The sequence below is a fragment of the Castanea sativa genome, chromosome 11, assembly GCF_040712315.1.
Source record: "Castanea sativa cultivar Marrone di Chiusa Pesio chromosome 11, ASM4071231v1".
Classification (NCBI taxonomy): domain Eukaryota; kingdom Viridiplantae; phylum Streptophyta; class Magnoliopsida; order Fagales; family Fagaceae; genus Castanea; species Castanea sativa.
Window position 1 is genome coordinate 31241088 of NC_134023.1, and position 24670 is coordinate 31265757.

Genomic DNA, 24670 nt, shown 5'->3' on the forward strand with positions numbered 1-24670 from the left:
CAATAAATTCCCAATTTGGTTGGATTTATATATGGGTATTAGAATTGATCGAGTGTGATTGTGTTTATTCTTATATATGTAATAAGATGATGTGGCATGTCGGGATTGAATGGGTAAAGAGAGATGCTATGTCCACAACATTTTTACAATATTTTCACAACAAATTACAGGTGGTTAGTTGTTATTAGTTTAAATTTGAACCTAATACTAAGATTACTTTTTTACCCCAACAATAACAACATGCCACTTAGGATTTGTTGTAAAAATGTTGTGAATATGTTGTAGACATATCATTTCTCATGGGTAAAACATGAGTTTTACACCACGTCCTTATAAAATTTAATCTTTTTTTTTATTAATGGTAAATTTGATGTTGTTTTTGTTATATATACACACACACACACACACTAGTCGCCAACCCGTACTATGTACGGAAATTTACTTATTTGTGAGGTAGACTAAAATAATTTTATAAAATTCTAAATTGATTAAGAAACTGCACCATTGCATGATTTGCTTTTGTATAATTTCAATTTGTGTTACAAATTGATGAAGAAGCCATTGCTTGAACGTACAATGACTTACAAAATATTTGTCAGACAATTTCAGATACTGCAAAAAAATAACTCAAAAATTCAAATATTAAAACTTCCGAAAGACTAATTAAAGAAAAATTATCAACGTTTGAGTTTGAGTTTAAGTTGGACTTGTTAGAAAGATAGAGTTTCACTTCTTATTAAGTTTAGATTAAACAAAAATAATTTTGTTTAAAAAAAATGATGAGTTTGGGTTTAAGTTGAACTTGTTAGAAAGATAGTGTTTCACTCCTTATTAAGTTTGGACTAAACAAAAATAATTTTGTTTAAAAAAAAATGATGAGTTTGAGTATAAGTTGGACTTGTTAGAGAGATAGAGTTTCACTTCTTATTAAGTTTGGACTAAACAAAAATAATTTTATTTAAATAAAATGACAATTTTATTTAAATATTGTGCTGGCGTTAAAATTGTGGGAGTTTCAGAGGGTTTTGGTTTTGGGTGTGTGTGTGTTTGTTTATATATATATATATATAGATGATTTATTTATGGGAGTACATTTGTATTTTTATGGTAAATCCAAATCCTTACAATTTTTTTTCTTGGTAAAAAGGAAGCATTATATTAAAACTAACAAGAAGACAGGAAGTAGGTCCAAGCCTTTTGGAGTACGCTCCCTGGCAATTTGCCAAAACAAAAGAAACTAAGAATGCGTTTGGATAGCACAGCACGTCCACGTCCAGCCCGTTTTTTTTTTTTTTTTTTTCCACGCGCATATGTCACTGTTCATTGGCCATGAACAGTGATTTTAGGCCAATGAATAGTACTTTTTGGGATGAACAGTAATTTTTACACATTAAAAAATTATTTTTGTACAGTGTTTTCAGTTTTCAGCAATAAGTTCTATCAAAACAGACTCTAAGTCCACAGGCGGACTGGAATGAATAACAAAATCTAAAAGTTGCACACGACCCAGGTTGGCTAGCCGATCCGCACAAGAATTAGCTTCGTGGTAAATGTGTCTAAAAACTAATTGGGGAATTTGGGAAGCTAACTGCCTACAATCATCAAAGAGAGGAGAAATCACATAGTTATGGGAGCCCCGATTGTTCAAAGCATCGACTAAAACTTTAGCATCTAACTCAACAATGACCTTGGAGAAATTCATTTGATTGCATAACACAAGACCATCTCGGAGAGCCCAAGCTTTTGTGATGAAGTTGTTAGCCTTCCCAATTTTCTTGGTGAAGCTTGCTACCCACTGCCCTTGCTCATCTTTGATCAGACCGCCCCCTCTAGCATTTCCCAACAAATCATCACAAGATCCGTCGGTGTTGAGCTTTAGCCAGCCCAATTCAGGCCTTTCCCACCTAATGAGTTTTGTGATCATTTGGTGATTGGGTTGTGGGCGGTTAATGCAAAGGAAAAACTCAGTGGCTTGCATCTTGATCAACCTGCAGATATTCGGATTGGGGCTCTTGTGATTAAAAACCACTTGGTTGCGCTACTTCCAAATGAGCCATACAGCAAAAGGAAAAATGACATTCCAAGGGATTCCATCAGCATTGGAAGAAGTCTTGATTTTTGTATTTGACATGAGCCAATCCCGCAGCTCCTGGGAATAGAAGAGTTGGTTCAACCCCTGCTGACCTGACAGCTGCCATATAGGCTTCACTATTTTGCAATCTCGAAGGGCATGATTGATAGTTTCGAGCTCTGTGTGACACAAAGGGCAATCTGTGGGAATGTTCAATCCTCTTTCGGCCAAACAACACCTCACCCCCACACTCTTATGCATACACCGCTAGAAAAACATTTGGATTTTGGGGAGAGCATTTAATTTCCATATCCAAGCACCAGGGAAAGAAACAACTTCTTCTATTGGTTTGGTGGCTAGTATATAGGCACCTTTTGGATTGAAAGCACCATTGGAGGACCCTTTCCAAGTTAGCTTATCTCCACTTCTAGTTGCGATGGGGAAAGGAACGGCTTTAATACTCTCTTTTATGTCTGGAGGCAGATCAAAAGGAATGGCCGACCAATTCCACCCATGAGGAAGAAAGACGTCCTTAACTTTAAGATTAGTGGATTCTAGAGGGATTGGGCCGTGGATGGTGGATCTAGGAGGACCCAAATCCGACCAACTGTCCAACCAGAAATCTAAATTACTCTTATGACCCGGAATCCATTTCATACCCTCCTTGAACACATGTTCTCCCTTTTTTAAGCCCTTCCAAATAGGTGACCCTGGTAGCTTGGATTCATTTCTGGAATTTAGGCGCTGCTTGGTTTCATACTTTAGTTTTAGCACCTTGGTCCAAAGAGCATTGTCCTCCGAGTGAAATCTCCATTTAAGCTTGGCTAAGAGAGCCGTATTCCTTCCTTTAGCTGATTGAAGCCCTAGCCCTCCCATATCTTTTGGGCAGTGACTTTACCCCAGCCAACCCAATGCATCTTCTTGGAGTTTTTAGTGGACCCCCAAAGGAAGCTCCTGTCCTATCTATGCCCTTTAGAATTTTCAAATCCTTACAATTGCAGTTACATTAACGGGCCAAACATAGATCTACCCATTTATGATTTATCTATTAAAATTTTATTTTTTGAGAAGCATATATTTATCTCTATAATTTGATTAGTCACGTAACGTAACGTGTCCTTTCCTCAAATATTTACATTATATAGGAGTATTTATTTTATTTTTATTCGTGGAAGGAAACCAATTCCCATCTCTTCACTTCTCAAAAAAAAAATTCCCAATCTCTTCAAACGATGAGATGAGATGAGATGAGATCAGATCTACCGAAACCAAAAGTTTCCCACTCCCGCAAAATCAAATTCTCGCTCGCATAACCATAACCGATTGAGATTTCTTCTGCTCCGATTTCTTAATCTTTCATAAAATATAAGAAAATAAGCAGAGTTTGTGAAATAGGAGATGTGGACTTCGTATGCAAATTTCAAAGAAAAAGTGAGCAAGATCGCGCTCGAAGTTCACGACGATGGCGACGACGAGCTCGGGATCTATGGCTCACGCAATGGAGGACTCCACGATTCGTATTCGAATTCGAATTCGAATTCACACCCTTTCGCGCATTCCCTCTCCCTCTTGAATGGGATCGATTCAGCGTTTAATCCCGAGGTATTCCACATTGAATTTCGCTTTGGATTCGAATTTCATTCAATTCATTTTCAATTTTTTATTTTATCTTGCTTGGTATCTAAGCAAACCTTTAATTTAATTTAATTTGTCTACATAGATGAAGAAGTTTTGTCAGTTAAACTTCCAATTTTGGGGTCTCTCAAGTTTAGATCTTATGTATTCGGCAAATGTGCACTGAGTATTCCCGATATTGGTAATTAGATCAACCAACGAATGTACTGCTGCAGCGTCAATAATAAATCTTAATTATTAAATCCTTCCTTCTCATGTATTGATGTTGGCTTATCTTATGAGTATACTTACCAAATCAATTTTTCATTAGTTGGAGTATAACCAAAAGCACAACCACCAAGCTTCTGAGCCAATCCATAACCAGTGCAAGAATACGCAAACCTATAATAATAGCAACTCATGCCTCTACTTGTTTTCACGCTAACTTGCATATCCTTAATCAACTTAATATTTCTTCACTAATAGTAAAATATAGCTTCTCTTTTTCTCTAGGTACCCCTATCATATGTTTTCTCTAGCTCAATAAATAAAAGAAACCAAATTGATTCTTTGATGTTGTTGTTTCATGTCTTAATCTATGTTCAATTGCTCTTTCTCAAAGTTTCATTGTGTCACTCATAAGCTAAATTCCTTGGAATTTGGACAGTTTTCAGTATCTGGTTCTTGTATATAGTTTTAGAGTGTTTCTCCTTCACTCATTATATATTGCTCTTTCTCAAGTTTACAAAAATGATTTTGTCCATCCTTCGTCCCCAACTTTCTGTATAATTCATCATAAATCTTAAACCTAGCATATTGGACATTTAATCTTCCTTCTGTCTTTGCCACTTTATAATTTGAATGAGTGGCATGCACCGTCTCTACATTTAAGTTGGCTTTTATAGTTCTCTCTCTTTGATCTTACTGTTGTTTGTACCTCCTCATTCCAACACCAAGTCTCCTTAGTTGGTCGTCCACATTCTTTAGATTATCTGAGTACTTCTTTAGTCACTCTTTTAATACAACTAGCCACTTCCAAAAGTTTTCTTAATGGATTCTTCCTAACCTATTGGAGGAGTGTATGCACTGATTATAATTAGTTTTTTCTTCTCCTAAAAAAGGTTTTATCAACAAAATTCTATCCGTTATACCCCTAATCTCAAAAATGTCTTCTTTAAGACTTAAATATGACTGTCCGTACCTTGCTTTTACTTTTATTTTTTCCTGAGCAATGATGTAGCTTGTCACTTACAGGGAACGACCTAGCTAACCTGGCCCACTTTTCATTGAATCCAGGGTCTGATGTAGTGCTTTGCCAGTAGGGGACATCCTAAATTGTATTTCTTTCTGTAGATAATCAGAGAAATATTATTGATAAGAATAGTAAGGAAAAAAAAAACACGCTCATGATGATGAACAGCAGGAAATGGAAAAGACAAACAACAAAAAAAGAAGGAAATCAGGAAGATAATTTAAGAGAAAACATAAACTCAAAGAGAAAGGAACAATCAGTAAAACCCCAACACCGAGACCAATCAAAAATTGTATCTGTAGTCAATCCATTTAAAAAGTGGTTAAATTTTATTCTAACCGACAACCTATCACAACTCTTCTCTTTTTTTGGGGCTATGTATTGGGCCTATTGGCTGTGAACAAAACATATGACACTAAGCATAGACACTGGCAGAGTTGTTTATTAGCCAGAGTACTTGGTTTAACTGATATGTTTTTCCATTATATTTTTTTCCTTTATCTTAGATTGAAGGGTACAAAGCTGAAATCAAGAGATTACAGGAATCTGAAGCAGAAATTAAAGCTTTATCAGTTAATTATGCGGCTTTGTTGAAAGAAAGAGAGGTACTCTAATGATTTCAAGAATCTCAATATTTATCCCAAATATGTTTCAAACTACTGTTTTAAATCCCTTTGACATTTTAAAGTTTTTCCCTCCACCTCCCCCATTTGACAGGATCAGATTTCTAGATTGAGTAAAGAAAATGGCTCTCTAAAACAAAATTTGGATGCAACAAATGCAGCTATGAATGCGTCTAGAAGTGAAAGTGCCAAAGCATTATCAAATGGTGTCAATGTGCATGAGGTACTTGATTTACAGTAAAATGAAGACTATTGTGTATTTGTGTGTTTAATATGCTTTTTAGACAATGTTGTGCCATTTTACACTATTTTGGTAATCTCTGTTTGCATGTTAAAGGTGTTTGATACACTACGACTTAGAGAGAAGCTGGTCAGCTTTGTAGTTCACCAAACCTTATGTTTAGGCGAAAGTTTGTATGGCTTTGCTCCATAACCTTCCCTTACCCTTACCGTGTAATTTTTTTTATTGGGCTAGACATGCCCTCAAATTAGTGTTTAAAGCAGAGTTATCTTATGAAGTGAGTCACTTAAGAGGAGCCTTTATTCATTTACGTTTCTAGCTAAGATGTACACATACAGTGGAGTCCTTGACATTATTTAATGAATGCGTGCCTACAATTTTTCCTTAATAGCCATTGTTAATGTCCTTCATAAGATGACCCTTGTTGCTGTGAAAGTAAGGAGAGGGCTTGTAAATTGTAATCAGTTTTTTTTTTTTTTTTTTTATTATTTTTTTGGGATAAATAATTAGCTATTGGCTAGATTGGTCTCTTTCCAATAGGACTTGACGCTAATTGGTAATTGATCATTACCAGCACTTCTACGAGACTACAAGTGGTGTTGTGTAATCAGTAAGTGGTTTTGTGTAATCACTCAATGGTTTGAATAAGGAGAACAATGAAGAAAGATAAGAATTTACATTGTTTGACAATATGCCTATCTATGTTTACAGAGAAAGAGAGATTTAGTTCACTATATTGAGTATATTTAATGAGGATTACAAAGCACAACCTTACAACTTAGCTGCTCACTAAGTGAACTCTTTATTTTTTGTTACACTTTTTAAAGTTTTGTACAAGAGTGTGTGTGTGTCTATATATATATATATATATATATATATATATATATATATATATATATATATATATATATATATATATATATATATGGGTTCAAGTTACACCTAGTGTAACTCTACAAAAGTTAACCTACTTAGTTTTTAATTAATTTTTACTATCTCTTTCTTCTCTTTTTTTATTTTTTTTTTTATTTTTTATCTTTTATAATTTGACAAGTTCTTTCTTCTCTCTCCCCCTTTTTTTTTTTACAAATCCCAAAGTTTAAGCGATGAGAAGGATTCACCATTGTTGTTGGTCTCTGAAAGTTTTGCCTATAATGCATACATATGCAATTCATATTTGATGCTTAGTATAGTCTTATATGCAAAAAAGTAGACCAACAATTCATTAGTTAATGAAGCTGGGACATTCCACAGTAACTGCTACATGTCGAAGAGGCATGTTATCGTATTTGATATGGAAGAAGAGATCATAAGGAGTGGGTAGTAATTAAATTGAGTGCAAATTTCTTTTTAGTTTAGTTTAGTTTAGTTTAGTTTTTATTTATTCATTTATTTTTTCATTTGTTTTTAGACTTTTGCTCTCTTATTATTGAAGTTGTAAAATTGGATGGGGGTAATAAACCTTCAACACTACTAAATCGTGTTCTGTGGATCGTAGTCCATTCAAAATACTAGTGCAAAACTTCTTCTCTGATCAAAACTTTGTCATACACAGGTTTTTTTTCCCCTATCTCACTAAACATTTGATGGTTGAATTTAATAAATAAGAGAAAAAAACATGTTATTAATTGGTAAGCTGAGGTGGAAGACAGTAATAAATATTTAATAATGATATGGGCAGAAATGTATTTCAACCAACTTGAACCCATCTGTGTGTGTGTGTGTGTGTGTGTGTGTGTGTGTGTGTGTGGTGATTCAACCATTTACTTCATTTCATAATTATTGAATGTCATATTTGTGTGTGTTTTGTAAGACATGACAATTATATAAAATGTTATATTTCTATTGTATATGATTAGTTGATCACTTGATTGTTATGTTGTCCTTGAATAATTCTTTCAAATTTATCACGTTATTTATTAAACATGTGTGTTGACTTTTTTAATCTTTTAGCGTCCTGTTTATACTTTGTACTGGGGCCTTGCCCATTTTAATCAATGAATTATTTTATTTACTGAAAAAAAAAAAGAGTGCTTCCACCTTGTTAGAAAAATCACATTATTTGTTTATTAGTTAAAAAAATGATTTGACATGGGGTGGCTGGGTTATTTTGAATTTGTGCAGGGAAGTCCTGATCAATCACCAAAGCGACAACATAAATTCACAACTCAAGTGAAAAACCGTTATTCTGGAAGCCAAACACACAATGGTCAGGATGGAAAAAGCAATGGAATCACTCATGCTGGAAACCAGACACACAATGGTCAGAAGGTAATTGCACCTTTTATTCTGAAAACTTGAGTTTTCTGAGGAAGTTTGAGCAACTTCATAGTTAGTTTATATGTGTTCTCTGTTCCATAGTTTTGGTTGGATCTTGATACTACAATTGTCTATTCATTTCTACTCTTTTCTCTTTTTAGTACTTTTTACCCTTTATTATTTATAATAATGAATGAACTTGACGGCAGATATATGAATGCATTCTAGTTGCTTGCAGATACAGTAGAAGAAAGCAATAGGTCCACTGCAGGAGTGCAAGTTAATGCTGAGATAAAACAATTGAGGATGGAACTTGAAAAAGAACGTGATAAGTTGGCATATATTCAGTCAAAATTACATGGTACATTTGTGCTTTCTGAAGATTCAGAAATTATTCACAAGTTGTTTTAATATGTCTGATTTTTTCTTTTTCCATTCTCAGAGGAACACAAATTAAATGAATCTTTCCAGGAGGAGCTCAAATCACTAAAATTAGACAGAGACAAAGTGAGTTTTGAAATCAGGTTATGATTTGCTTGATAGGCTTTTGACTTTGTTTGATTTTCATTTATAAAGCTATAACACTCATCATTACCCCCCCCCCCCCCTTTTCATATGTTCAGTTTGTTTTTGAGCGTTAGGTACTGGAATTGTCTTATTCTTGTTTAAAAAGGGAAAAGTATGTACACTACTTTGTTTAAAGTTACTAGGGGTATGTTGGGGACACAGAGAGATGGAGGAAGAGGAGAGGGGAAGGTGGTCAGAATATACTAATTTTTAATAGCATTATTTCCTAGTTGACTACTGATTGATTAATATTTCTGGAAAAGGCATCTATAAAATTAGAGATGTAACAATCTTATATGCACACATTGTTAAATTGAATTTGTATATTCAGTTTTCTTTGACAAATTTTCGGACCTTTTTTTTGGTTGGGCTTACACTTTGAAATTTAGGATGTTTCTTTAACAGGTAATTTTAGGGTCTTTATAACATATATATATATCTGTGCTGATATAATTTTTTGTGAATGACCCCTGCTTTCAGCATACTCTTGCATCACTTACACATAGTAATAGGGTTTTAGATATATATACATTTTTTTGAATGTAGTCTTAGTGTCTAACAGTGTTGGGATGTTTTCCTCTTGCAGTCTTGCATGTCATGAGCAATCATGCGTATTTGTGTATTTCTTATTTCCTTAATTTTATTTTTTCTTGTTTTTGGCATCTAAGCTGTGTTTTTGGTATGGCATGTAATCTTCTTTGTTGGCAGACCTCCACAGAAATGAGTGTATTGCATAATGAACTGGGTGAGAAAATTTCAGAAATAAAAAGACTGCAAATGGAGCTGAATAGACGGGAGGATGAAGGTACTGATGACGTTTTGGAGAGTTTGAAAAGAGTAATTGCAAGCCTGGAAATGGAAAATAGTAGTCTTAAGGTTGGTAGTTTGTGTATCATTAACTTGTGTTTCACTTGTGAAGAATCGTATCTTATTACTCAAAATATTTTATATTGCTTTTTATTAAATGATGAGCCCCTGAATCCACTCAAATTATATATCATTGTATAGATGGAGAAAGATGAACTGGAGGTTTCTTTAAAAATGAGCAGGAACTCTTTAACTGAGAAAGTATTGTCAGGTCCTTCAGAGTCTTTGACTAAGCATCCAACTATAGTGAATGAGGTATATAAATTTTTGGGAACACAATGCGTTACTTTTCTGTTAGTGCTTAAGATGGTTCTCACTCTCTGTCCCCTCTAGTGAGTATGTTTGACCTGTTCTGGCAGGTCATGTTTGCTGGGCCCCCATTTGTAATGATGTTAAGTGAAATATTTTACATCACTGTGAATTTTTGATATGCACTTGTATTGTCTCCTTGCCTTGTAAATGAGTTATTATTAATTGTTCTTCACAGATGGAAGATTCATCTGGAAGTTTCCCTGGAAAGGAAGAAATGGAGCTAAGTTTGCAAAAACTGGATAAAGATTTAAAGGAAACACGCCGTGAAAGGGACAAAGCATTACAAGAATTGGGCCGCCTTAAGCAGCATTTGTTAGAAAAGGTCACATGCCTTTAAATCTTTAATTATATCTAGCAAAATCCACCCAATTTTTTCAACTGCACTAACATGTTAGTTATAAGCAATGTGAAATTTCCTAATTTTTCTTTTTAGTGATTTTTTTAGTGAATCTTTCTAGTGATTTTTTTTTTGGTTAATTACTGATTATGCTTTACCAAGCTTCAACTGTTAGCACTTAGCACTGGTATCAAAATGATTAAAATTGAGGATAATATGCAGTGGAACAATCTCTTTCAGTCTTTCTTACATGCATTTCATTTCTATTGTAAGATAACATATTACTGGGTGGTCTGAATGATCAGAGGCATATGTAAGGACCATTCATATATGATATGTTGATGCATCACTTGTAATAATTAGAAGAGAGAAGCAGTTGATACAGTGGTTGGCCCTTACAGTATACTTTCTTTTACTAGGACTTCGATATTTGATTTTTTAATGACCAAGCTTCTTATTTTGAGCTTGTTTTTACTGCATTGGTGTTATATTTCCCTCTATCTGTGTGCATGGAAATGTTTCTAATTTACATTTATAGACTGTCAATGTTTCTGTTGTCTGGATGTTTAACTTTTACTCTGGCTGCGTCAATTTCACTTTTCATTGCTTTAGTGGACTCTGTGGCTGTTTCTCAATATATCTAGTTTTAAAACTTTCCAAAGCCAAAGCTAAATGTAATTTTCTTGTTTAAATAATATAGGAATTTGAAGAATCTGAGAAGATGGATGAGGACAGCAAAATCATTGAACAACTCCGAGAAAATAATGAACATCAAAGGGTTCAAATATTACGTTTGGAAAAGGCTTTGAAGCTGGCCATTGCGAGTCAGGAGGAAATTAAGATGTCCAACAACAATGAAATTCTGAAGTCAAAGGACATTATTGATGACCTGAATAAAAAACTTGCAAACTGTATAGCCATTATTGATGCCAAAAATGTTGAGCTTCTTAATCTTCAAACTGCTCTTGGCCAGTACTATGCAGAAATTGAAGCTAAGGTAAACAAATGAATACTTTGTTTTCTGTTTTGTGTTTGTGATTTTGGGGGTTGTAACCATTAGAAACTCGCATGGACATGTTGGTAATAGCCATGCTGTCTCTAGGTCATGGTTTTTATTTATTTTTTATTATTGCATGTATAGGAACATTTAGAAGGAGATTTGGCACGGGCAAGAGAAGAAGCAGCTAAACTTTCCAAGCTATTGAAAGTAAGATTTCTTTCTTTCCAATATTATGATTTTATGAGTCATTGTTATATTTATTTTATAAGCTAGCTGGTGTGCACTTTTTACTATGGATGCCACAATAAATGGGCTCATGCAGCTGGTTATTTATTTTAAATTTTTAACTGATTTTTGGTGGTGTATCTTTTGTATACTTAGAGTGTATATGGGTTGCACTTGTGTTGCATTCTTCTAATAAATTAATTACTTTATATATATCGATTATATTATATGTATTGGTTGGGTTCAAGTAACTTTTAGTAATGGTACTCAATATTTTTTTTATTAGATGTGTGTTTTGACAAGTCCTTCATTAATTATATTGTCTCCTTATACTTTCAGTGCCTGCGAAATATAAACATGTTTAGAGATCAATAACTATTTTATTTAGAAAATGAAGTAAGGATTCCTTCTTTCCAGTCTTATGATTTTGTTTCATAAAGTCATTATATTTATTTTATAAGCTAGCTGGTGTGCAGTTTCTACTATGGACGCCACAATGAGCTCTTGCAATAATTTCATTTTTTTAAAAAAATTTTAATTAATTGTTGTTGGTGTATCTTTTGCAAACTTCCAGTGTATTTGGGTTGCACTCGTATGACACTCTTCTAATAAATTAATTACCATATATATATATATATATATATATATATATATATATATATATATATATATATATATATCGATTATGTTATATGTATTGGTTGGTGTAACTTTTCGTATTGGTATATCACTCAATTGTTTTTTATTGGATATGTATTTGACAAGTCCTTCATTAATTATATTGTCTCCTTATACTTTTATTGCTTGCGAAATATAAACATGTTTAGAGATCAATGACTATTTTATTTAGAAAATGATAAAAGTTTTTTGTAACTTAAAATTCTTCACAAAACATTAGATTATGGATCGAATAATAAATAATATCCGATTAACATGAAATTTTGGTATGCGTATTAATAAAAATGGGAATTCAGAATCCAACACGGTAGAATTTTTAGAAGGACAAAGTTTTCCTCCAAACCATTATGAAGGAAAGTTCCTCCTATTCACTACCTGTCAATTTTAGAAGACTATCCACTTACTTTTAGTCACTTGACCTACTTAATAGTTAGTGTGACTTGTTTAAATAATTTAATGCATCATATAATTTAATACATGTGTACTTTTAGCCAAATGACTTATTTTATAGCCAATGTGACTTTTTTAAATGATGTAATGAATTATGTAATTTAATACACATGGATGGTCCTATGAACCACCATGTAATGGGTTGGAGGAGATTCCTCCAAACCAATTTGGAGGAAAACTTTTGTCCCTTTTAAAATTTGGTTCAAAATGTGGTTTGTTGTTCACTTTTTCATCACCTGCAAAAGGTCAGATAACAGCAACATTTAGATGCAAATCATCCCCGCAAAGACCCCATCCCCCTTCTCAATTAAATTGGAATTCCCCAACATCTGGCTCATCAGAAAAAATCTTAACCTGTCTTATACACACTTTTAACACTGCTTTGTTCTTCATAGCCTGTTTGCTCTTTAACCTGGGTGGACCTTTATCTTCACAGCTTTGGTTGTTCAAGTGAGAAAGAAAGTGAAAAAGGGAATATGAGAGAGAGAGAGAGAGAGAGAGAGAGAGAGAGAGAGAGAGAGGTTGCTGAGAACATAAAGGTTTAGTGGATCTTGAATTTACCAGTCTCTTTCCAAATTGTAAAACTGCTTTGTTTTTTGTAGCATGTTTGCTCTATAACTAGGGTGGATGTTTCCTTTTCACAGATTTTAATGTTGAGTTTGAAAGAAAGGGAAAGACCAAGAGGAGAGCTGGGGGGAGAGGAGGGAAGGGGGGGTGTGGTTGGGGGGCATTGGAGGGGATGAGTGACTATTGGCCAAGGTCATTTTATTAGTTATATATAATTTAAGAAAGTTTTTTGGTGCCATTTCACTAATGATATAGAAACTTTATATATATATATATATATATATATATTTCTGTGAAATTTAATTTTAATAACATTATTGACAATCCTTGTAATCAATAAAAAAATAAATTAAGGCTAAAATGCACTTTACAACCTCTAAGTTTGGGGTCATTTGAAATTGGTCCCTCTACTTTCATTTTAAAGGCAAAAATGTACTTTACACACTTTTAAGTTTGGGGTTGCTTTCAAATTGGTCCCTTGACTTTCAAAACTTGCAATTTATACCCTTGACTGTTATTGTGCTCCTTTTGTTATGATCTATCACATTTTCGTTGTTAACCCACTTGAAAATGGTGTCATTTTTCTATTTTCTATTTAAAATGATGTCATTTGTGGGTGGATTAATTGTAAGATTCTAACAGATGTTGATGGAAGGGGAACATTGACATTCTTGATATATTTGATGGTGTAAATTGCTAGTTTTCATAGCCAAGGATCAATTTAGAAGTGACCAAACTTAGAGGATGAAATAGTATTTTAGCCTGAAATGATTGTTAATTAAATTATTTATGGTGGCACGGTTTGATTTTAGTTGAACCTTTGGTTGGATCTCTAAATCTTGAACCACTTATTTTTATAGTTTTCTTAATGGTCTATTCTTTTAAACAATGATTTTTCCTTTGTCATCTTTAGGATGCAGATCAACGGGCAGAAGTATCAAAGGAGGAGAAGGAAGAAATTTTGGCCAAGCTTTCCCAATCTGAAAAGATGCTAGAAGAATGGAAAAGCAGAGTAAATAAGCTTGAGGAAGACAATGCAAAAGTACGGCGTGCTCTTGAGCAGAGCATGACAAGGCTTAATCGGATGTCGATGGATTCAGATTATCTTGTTGACAGGTTAGTAGGTTTAAATTTTAATTAAAATTATTGCCATTTAACATTGGTTATCATTTTATTTTTTGTATATGAACACATTATCTGCACTACTACATTGCCTCGTGTGAGGTGGAGACTGTATACACATAATAATATGACTGGTAAATGTTGGCAGGCGCATTGTGATCAAGTTACTGGTGACCTACTTCCAAAGAAATCACAGCAAAGAGGTATGTTTATTTCATATTAAGATTATAGTTCCTTCAGGATGCACGCTGGGAATGAATCTCTGTTCCCAACATGTACAAAATTGCTCATGCCAAAGTTAGTGGGGTATTTAATTGGGTGATTTCTATCTGGATATCACCAAGGCCTTGGATGATTAACAAGTTCTCATTTTAGATGGTCTGGATTTCCAAGTTGAATATTCTAAAAGAAATGAACCCATAGTGGAAGGAAGGAAAGTAAAGGGGAAAGCTGGAAAAGAAATATAAAGAACTATTAAAAGGAAAAAATACATTTACTAGATTGACATCCCTGACTCAGAAATTAAACATTTGGTAACATACTATGTTGAGGTGGGGACCTTTCACTGAAAACGATCTTGACTTTGACAGTTGTTTCCTGCAGCCACTTAAGACAGTTTGGCTGCATAAATTCCACTGGCCTACAGCAGTCTCATGTTGGCTACTATTGCTGGGGAAGCTAATTGCTTACTCTTCCATACTGGTTGAAGTAGTTGTCCTCTCAGAAATTTTTATTATATAATTGGGCAGGTTCTGGATCTTATGGTTCGCATGCTGGGATTCTCTGATGAAGACAAGCAAAGGATTGGTGTTGCTCAACATGGTGCAGGCAAAGGTGTTGTTCGTGGAGTACTAGGGCTACCTGGCCGCCTAGTTGGTGGTATCTTGGGAGGAGGTTCGGCTGAATCAGCTGCAACAATGGCATCCGAAAACCAGGTAATCATTTTTTCTTAAGATTGACTGATATCCATATCTACAAAAATGTATTTTGCTTGCTCATGGTCTTTTAATGCTTTCCATTGTTGGTGGGTTTGTTCGTTTTCTTTTTTTGTGTGTGCATCTGGTCATTAGTGCATGCTCTGGACTCTAGGCTAGATTTGGTGCAGATACGCTGACCTGAAACATGCCCCCAATGTTGGAATTGAGGCTGATCAAATTGTTCTATTGATGGCAATGGTTAGCATGACTAGGCATTTTCTTCTCTTATAATAATGAGATGGTGGGTGAGGTTGTGAGTTCAAGATCCATTGGGTGCATGTAACTTATCAATAATAATAAAAAATACTTCCATTCTGACGTCTTCTGCAAGCATTAACATTCTAGTCTGATATCAAGTATGCATTTGTGAATTCTGTCCTCTAAGCAAGGGCAATGGTTAGCCTAAAGCATATATTTTCTCTACCAGTCTTTTGCAGATCTGTGGGTTGATTTTCTTCTCACGGAAAATGAAAGAGAGAGAAGGGATTTGGCAGATGTTGCTGGAAGATCCAAGGAAGATTCACATGGAAGAGGTTCCAATGCTGCAGTTGCTGATGCAACAAATTCTGCCGGTACTGTGTCATCAAGTTTCTCAAGATTAAATTTCTCACCTAGCCAGAACTCTAGTCCTTTTCCCTCTCATGGAAATTTTCGGCATTCTGAACATTTTGATTCTGAGTTTTCAACAGTACCTCTCTCATCATCAGATAACACCCCACAAATCTCAAGACTGCTTCCAAAATATTGAAAAGGAAATGGATGTAATTAATCAAAGGTATAGATTACTATATGTGTTCATGTTGTAGCAATCTTTGTCAATCAATTCTTTTACATTCAAATAAAGAGTTCCGTTGGCTGTGTGGGCTGTTCTTTTTGGATCTTATATGTAACTGTGTATGTCTAATTTGGGAAAACCGCTCCCCTTCCTTTCCAAAACGGGTAACACCTTCCCTACGTTCTCTTCATTTATAAGTGGGGGTGAAAGGCGACGACAAACTTAGTTAAACAAATTGAAAGTTTCACATTGATAAAAAAACATGGATGAACAAATTGAACTTTCTAAGACGAAATTTTAGGGGTTGAAAAAAAATTCTGGCATTTCAAGCGACATTGTTTGTCTGATGTCTCATTTCAATTTTGTTTACTGGAACAAAAAATGTGGGTGCCACGCTGTCCTGTGTGCTAATATTTCAGGATTTTGTCACGTTTACACACACGAGCTTGTGATTGTTTGGGGGGGAGGGTGTGAGGAATTAGTTATTTTAAACGTTACACCAATTAATAACAGTGCATGTGTGTGTGTGTGAGGTTCAACCGTCCAACTTATATTTAGTGTAGTTCTCGTTAGCATTACACCAATTACTAACACTTTAATCTCTTTATCAATGTTTCAAAAAACAGATGCATTATTAGTAGTTTTATATATTCGAGAATTTTGAAGCAGTTTAATGGTCTTGATGTAGTGTGTCACAATGGGGGTAAGTAATTTAAAAAACAAGCATTCAAGAGGCTTCCTTAAAAGTCAGTTGGAAATGTGGTTGTGGTCAGTCCTTGTCTTGAAAATAAGCTTCGTATTTACTAAGTCGTGTTTGTGTTGTGTGTATCTTGTATTTTATTTTATTTTATTTTAAAATTTTTTTTTTAAACTGAAAAATGGTTAGAGGACGATGATCAGTGTAGCTTCTCTACATGAGTGTGACTATAGTAGCACTTTAACCACTTTCGGGTTAAGACCCCACACCACCAGGGCTGACTTAAGCGTTTCGAAAGCCTAAGGCGAAATCTTCAAATAGGGTTCTTATATTATCACTTAAATAATATTTAACTAGTATTTTATATAATAATTTTTTCAAAATCTAGTCTTTTTACTTTTTAATATGATTTTTTTTTGAGAAAATGCTAAAATTATAACAAATTTTACTATAAACTGGTGTTGTAATGAATGTGATCAATGACATGAGGCTTACAAAAATACTAGAAATATTATAAAATTTACAACATAAGAATTACAAAGATATATCACCAATTACAAATATTTATTCAAAAATGCATTCAATAATTTGTTGAAATCCACCTATTATATTCATTGTCACATCAAATTATAAAAGTTATGGAGACCACCACGCACCATTGGTGCAGTGATTACTCCACAAGTATAAATTCTTGTGGAGTGTGGTGGGCAATAGTCGGGATTTAAGTCTGTAGAAGAGAGTTTTGCATACGTATACACTTAAATTAGTAAAATAATTAAATAAATAAAAGTTATGTAGTAAAATATATAGTATTTTTAACATTTTCCTATTTGAATTACTTGTGATTAGTAACACGTCTATCTCTAGCATTACTTAATTCTGAGCCTTCTTAATAGTGAAAAAAAAAAATGTAAACTAAAATGTTTTAATATCTCCCAAAAATATTTTTATTTTCCAAATTTGGGGCATTCTTTAGTAAGGGGGCGCTAGGCAAGGACCTAATTGGCCTAAAGCCTAGGGCCGGCCCTGCACACTACGGTGGATGAGCTAGGTGAATAGCCTTTAGGTGGGGAGTATAAGGAGCTGCCTACTAGTGAAGGAATTCGAACTCATGACTTGAGGCATGTTGGTTCAAGCCCTTACCACTAGACCAACTTACGCATTGTCTTGTGTTAGATCCTTGATGCTTTAGAGGATGTGACTTATGTATTGCCTCTTGGTGGAGCACAACTATGCAAGTGGCTTTATGATAGCGGCTCCGCAAATGTGATGGTTCGTGGCTATGGCTTGGGAGGCTGCATGTCATGCCTGTGTTGTGGGCAACAAGTGCAGTGAGGTATGGTAGCCTTTTGTGGGTTTGGCCTTGGGCAGTTAGGCATGCGATATGTAAGTTGTAGCGGTCAAGTCGAAAGATATCACAATATCAAGTCTTAACGGTTTGCATGCATTCATTTGGGTGGAAACTATCACATGTGATTAATTAAAATTAATTTTGATTGGTTAACAATTAGAATTAATTGAATGAATTTTGGTTATTGGTGGAATATTTTTATTAAAATGTGATTCCATGCATGGGAATAAAAGAAATAAGCTGATAATATTAAATTTGGACTGATAATTAAGTTTATAGGATAATTATCTTTAAAATAATTATTTTAAAGGCTTAATTATCAATTTGGGATGAGTTTTATCATGGATATAATTCTAAAATATGTCTAGGTGCATTTTCCAACTCAGAAAAAATGTTGAAAATAGTCCAAAATGTATAAAAAATGAAAATTGGACGAATCTGTCAAGAGTGCCAATCGGCACTTTGAGAGTGCCAATTGGCAGTTGTGAAGTGTTGATCGGTAGTTGTGAAGTGCCAATTGGCACACGTCATAGAATATTTCCAAAAACATTTTTTTTTTCTTTTCTTTTTTTAAAAAAATTTTTAAGTCTAAAATTTAGCATATACAATTTTTTTGGGATAAAACTCACCCAATTGGTGTCTACTAATTTTCAAGACAACTTTAGCTTATTTTTAAAGCAGTTACCACCTCTATAAATAGAAGAGAACACCAAAGATTCAGCACCCCTCTTCCCTTAATGTTAAAGAACCTCTTGATTTTTTTTTTTTCAGGATTTTTTGTTTTGTTAGTGACAATTCTTTAGATCTTAGAGAGATCTATTCTCTCTGATTTCTACTGAAATTCTCCTTTGTAGAATTTATTCATGCAGGTATACTTTAGTTTTATTTAAAATTTTGTGAATAACATGTGTGTTCTTAATATTCCATTCCTTGCATGATCTTATATAATGCTTATTCATTGCATGATTTTCTTTTCCAAATCTTAATTCACATGATTAGTCTAGGATTGTTTGTTAATTCATATGTGTAGATCTAGGGTTAAATTATTCTATGAAATTTTAGATCTACACATTGTTTCATGTATGATAATCATTCTTTTGTTTCCTATCTTAAAAATAAATAAGAAATTCTTTGCATAAATACATTTCTTACATCTAGATTTGAAATTCTTTGCATAGATACATCTTTTTACATCTCTACAAAAACAGATATGAATTTCCTTATAAAATTTATTCTTTTTCTCTATCTACAAAATACGGACTTGAATTTTCTTATAAAACTTCTCTATCTACAAAAACATATCTGAATTTTCTCATAAAACTTTTTTATCTACAAAAACAAATCTGATTTTTTCTTATAAAATTCTTTCCCTTTTTCATCTACAAAAACATATCTAAATTTTTCTCATAAAATTCCTTCCTTTCTACATCTACATCTACATCTACAAAAACAAATCTGATTTTTTCTCATAAAGTTCGTTCATTTTTATCTCTCCAAAAACATATTTATATATATTTTTAACTCAAAATTTGTTCTGTTTTACATCATAAAACCAGATTCGAATCTTCTATTAGAATTCATTAATTTTCATCGTAAAATTTGATCTTGACTTTCTAACCATAATTTTTACAACAAAATGAATTATTATTATTATTATTATTATTATTATTATTATTATTATTATTATTATTATTATTATTATTATTATTATTATTTTTATTTTTATTTTTATTTTATTTTTATTTTTGCATGGAATAAGATGCAAATCTAAGATTTTTGAATGGCATTTTAGCAATAGAACTAGGAAATTAACATAGCATTTTTTGCATCTCATTATCTATTGCATATGGGTACCTAGATGGTCGTTTAGAGTCTAGAAAACCACATTCTATTTAGGCAGGATGAACGTCTAACACCTTCCCATCATGTTCGTAGAGTAGTCTTTATTGTTGATAGATTGTAACTAGGAAACAAAGTTTTGTAATCTTTTTACTTAGATTGTAAAATAGGACCAAAGCCTTGTATAGTTTCTTTCTATCAAGTGTAACTGTGTAAGTGTTCAAATCAATAAGAACTCGGTATTATTCATGTACTTTATATTTTTTTTAATTTTTTAATTTTTTAATATAAAAATAAGTAGTGACTCCACAAAACCCCCAAAAGAGGTGATGATATACTTTTTTTTTTTTTAGTGCCATAATAATTTCTCATAAAAGAAAGGGGAAAACATCAATGAATGTACCCAAGGAGCCTGAGTTCCAACAACCAACCCAGTGTTCAAGCGAAGAAGAAGCAGAGCTGGTGAGGAGTGTAAAGAAGTTCAAGGACTATACTAGAGACAAGCCTTTCGTTCCACCTCGTAAACAAGTAAGTTATAAAGACAGTTTAATTGGTGATATTCTTGGAGCTTATGCTCAAGCCTTCAGTTTTGATAAGGCTGAAGAAAATGAGGAAGAGTCTAACTTGGAGCTTGATGACCTCATTGAGGGTATGGTGGATGTCAAACTCTCAAAGGAAACCAAACCTCGTATTAGAGCCCCTTGGGCAAAGGCCTTGATAGTGAAAGTGTATGGTAAAACTGTGGGATATAGCTACCTCACTTTGAAAATCAATACCTTATGGAAACCTACTGCAAGGATGGACTATGTGGACTTAGGGAAGGATTTTTTCCTTATAAACTTTAGTGATGATTAAGATTATGACAAGTTATTTGAGGAGGACCCTGGTTTATCAAGGAGCATTTCCTCGCGATCAAACCTTGGGAGCCCTACTTCAAGGCCTGTTGCTGTTTGGGTTAGATTCCCAGAGCTTCCTATAGAGTTTTACGACTCCTCAGTCCTCCAAGAGATTGGAAACGCCATTGGCCTGTCCTCAGGATTGATTCATACACAGCAACGGGTACAAGGGCGAGCCATTCAGATTGATCTCACAAAACCATTGATAACAACTGTTAGAGTGGGTAGACTGCGTCAAAAAGTCTTGTATGAAGGCATCTCGTCTCTATGTTTTTGCTGTGGTAGATTGGGTCACAAGCAAGAGAGCTGTTGCTACCATATACAACCAACGGGGAAGGCTGGAGAGGATGAACCACCCTCCCAACCCTTTAGGAACCAAAGGGCCAACCAACTGACTCAAATTTCAGAGAGTGGATGTTAGTCACTAGAAAGAAACGATCAGTCCAAAATGGATGAGGCCGTGGGACCAAACCTCCTAACCAGCTACTAGATTCCAGCTCCAAAGTTACTAAGGGCAAGGAAGAAATTTTCAGCAACAATCTGACACCTTTTAACCTTGAATTGACCTTCCAATTCAAAGCGGGCCAGGCCTCGTGAACTGTTAAAACAGTAGGCACCACTTCTAAATCGCGTGACCTTGGAGAAATTTACACGCATGAAGGATGTGTTGAAACCACAAAGAGAAATGGGGACGCCAGTCTGACTCCATCGAGAAGTGTGTAGGGTGTTCAATCATATCAGAAGGTTGGACAAGAAAACAAGAAGGTGAAAGTCATGAGGCCACCTACTGAAAATAAAGGCTCAAATGCTGAAGGAACAAAATCTTTGAAACACCCCAATCCAGACTCAACCTCTAGCCCAAAACTCTTCTCACCTGAGGGAAGTTCAAGCCCTGTCCATGTCACACAACGCTCACCCATCTCCCCTTCAGCCCATAATGGAATGGGCGATATGGCACAGAAACAAGGCCATTCCCATCCCAGACGAGGTGATAGCCCAGATCAGAGTTGCCCTGATAGACATAGTGGGATGGTTCGACAAGGATTTGATCGCAGCATGGAAGCACCTCTTCCCGATTACTCAGACCAGTGTAAGAACAGGGAATTTGCCATTGGATCATCTGGCATGGGGGACAACGCCAAACCCATGGTGGAAATTCCTCACAGATGTACCTCTAATTTCAGAGATAGAAGCGTAGGAGTTGAACAAGCTAAGGCGGCCATTGGTAATGCCCCACTTGGACTAATCGGGATGGTTAGTCCAGGAGAGAAAAGTGATCGATTTTAGGGGCTCGGTTGCAACTCACCTGGGGAATTTTCCCACCATGAAGCTGTCCTAGATTCTCAACCAAGTCAAGAGATGCGATTTGCTCCTATGTTGTAGAGAGGAAATCCAGGGAATTTTGACTTATATGGCGATGTGGAAGCCGGAGTGGGTGGCCTCCAAGGACCTACTGAGGAGGTTGGGATGGAGCATGATTGCTTCAACCAGAATGGGAACTAAACCTGTGGAAATCCCCAACAACCATTGTGCAAAAATGAATATCTTGTTGTGGAATTGTAAGGGTGCCCTGAATTTGGACTTTAAGAGACAAGTTTTAGAGATGATGGTGAATCACTTTCCCTCTATTATGATCATCATTGAGACTAGGGTGGGTGGAGATAGAGCTGCTAAAATCATTGAGGAGCTCCCTTTTGATGGGTTCTTCACCATTGATACAATTGGGTACACAAGTGGTTTTTGGCTTCTGTGGAAGAGAGAAGAGGTCGAAGTCTTTGTACTATTAGCAACGGAGTAAGAGATCCACGCCACCATTAAGGTACGTAACTCTAACTCAACCTGGTTTATCTCTCCTGTGTATGCTAGCCCCCGTTTGGTTGAGAGGAAATTCTTGTGGTCTAACTTATCCCTAGTAGCCTAACTTCATAAACTTCCCTGGTTACTACTAGGGGATTTCAACAACGTTCTTCGTGGTAAGGACAAACTTAAGGGTAGGCGGGTTAATCTCAACAGAGCCCTCGAATTTAAAGATTGCTTGGATGCCTGTAACTTTTTGGACCTTGGTTTCTCTGGGCCCAAATTCACCTGGTTTAACTTAAGACAAGTTTCGGACTTGGTGTTGGAGTGTATAGACAGATGCTTTGCAAACCCTGAGTGGAGAGTTCTCTTCCCTGAAGCATCTGTGACCCACCTGCCCAGGGTGTTTTCAAACCACTGCCCTGTGCTTCTTGAGCTTTTTAGACCCCCCCTGTTGAGCATGACAAGCCCTTTAGGTTCCAAACCATGTGGATACACCACCCTAAATTCCCTAATGTAGTTAAGAAAGCTTGAGGCTCGGAATTGAATTTAGGCTTGCCTATTGAAAAATTCACAGACAATGCAAAGCAATGGAATAGGTCTATTTTTGGAAACCTTTTTGCCCCAAAAAAAAAGAGTATTGGCAAGAATTAGTGGAGTCCAAAAAGCACTATCTAATGGGCCTAATCAGTTCCTCATTCAACTTGAAAAGGACCTCACAGAGGAATATTCTGCAATCATGCAAGAAGAAGAGGAGTATTGGGCCTTGAAATCTCGACTCAATTGGGCTGCATATGGGGATCGTAACACGTCCTTTTTTCACGTGTCAACTCTTGTTGGGAGACACAAAAACAAGATAAGGGGCATTAAAAACTCTGTGGGTGAATGGATAACAGATGAGGATGAAATTAAAAACTTTATTCTGTTGGAATATCAAATACTTTTTGAAACATGGCTGCATGTCTCTATCCACTCAGCAGATTTTGATAGCTTTCCCTGCTATTTCTTTTCTGAAAAGGATAAGGAAAGATTGGGTGCCCCTGTCTCGAAAGAGGAGACTAGACAGGGATTGTGGACCCTAAACCCTTTAAAGCCCCAGGAGTGGATGGCCTTCACACAGGGTTTTTCCAATACTTTTGGGCAAATGTCAAAAGCTCTATTTGCAAAGAAGTAACTGGCATTTTTGAGTCACATGTGGTACCAGTATTTCTGAATGAAACCTCGATATCCTTTATCCTGAAATGCCCCAACCCAGAGAGCTTTAACAACTATAGACTGATTAGTCTATGCAATACCATTTACAAAGTGGTTACTAAAATTATCGTAGGGCGGCTTAGACCACTCTTCGATAAGGTGATCTTCCCTAGTCAGGCAGCCTATGTGCCAAGGAGGAGGGGGTTAGATAACTTTGCCATCGCTCAAGAAATTATCCACTCCTTAGATAACAAGAAAGGTAAGGTGGGTTTCATGGCCATAAAAGTTGATCTTGCCAAGGCCTATGACCGCCTTGAATGGACATTCATCCACAAAGTCCTTAAAGCTTTTCTTTTTCCTCCCCAAATGCTTATAGAGTTGATCATGAGCTGCATATCCTCAACCAACATCTCAATCCTGTTCAATGGAGGTAAGCTGAAATCCTTCAAGAGGGATCCGTCAAGGAGACCCTCTCTCTCCATACCTCTTTATTCTTTGCATGGAGTACCTCGGGTTCCTCATTAATAAGAGTTGCATGGCACAAAATTGAGAATTTTTAAGTATATGATCTTGGTTTTGTTTCTGAGCTGTTGCAATTGGGAGAAAATTCTTAAGTATATTTGGAATATAATGAAGTGGAAACTAAATTTATATCATTGAATAAAACTAATTTTTCGCAGAAAATTTATTCATGCTTTTATTAGTATTTAAAAATTTTTGTGCATGTCACTCATTTTCTATTTAACCAAACCCAAGCATTCACCAAATTAAGTGTCTTAAGATGTTGAGTAGGAATCCTTTGATTAGGCGCAATTGATAGGGTAAGTTGCTGAATGGTCTCCCTTAATACACTCCTTAACCTAATTGGAAATGGCGAGATTGGATGTCGAGGTCTAACGAAAAATTGCCAAATGGATTCTTTTAGGACAAAATCTAGAAACCTTGATCTTATTACATAG

The 24670-nt window shown here is 35.1% G+C and overlaps 1 protein-coding gene across 2 annotated transcripts; it reads left to right on the plus strand.

Moving 5' to 3' along the window:
* Positions 1 to 3103: 3103 nt before the first annotated feature.
* Positions 3104 to 16032, plus strand: LOC142617099 (golgin candidate 4). Of its 2 annotated transcripts, XM_075789792.1 has the most exons (15): positions 3104 to 3673; positions 5444 to 5542; positions 5655 to 5783; positions 7926 to 8072; positions 8289 to 8421; positions 8503 to 8567; positions 9336 to 9503; positions 9636 to 9749; positions 9982 to 10128; positions 10844 to 11140; positions 11285 to 11350; positions 13977 to 14179; positions 14334 to 14388; positions 14935 to 15120; positions 15590 to 16032. In XM_075789792.1, exons 1-15 carry the CDS (start codon positions 3470 to 3472, stop codon positions 15908 to 15910), a joined length of 2334 nt encoding a protein of 777 aa, XP_075645907.1. In that variant the 5' UTR covers positions 3104 to 3469; the 3' UTR covers positions 15911 to 16032. The 2 variants fall into 2 exon arrangements, with proteins under 2 accessions (XP_075645907.1, XP_075645908.1); XM_075789793.1 differs by lacking the exon at positions 3104 to 3673 and having other exon boundaries at positions 5459 to 5542; positions 5626 to 5783.
* Positions 16033 to 24670: the final 8638 nt, after the last annotated feature.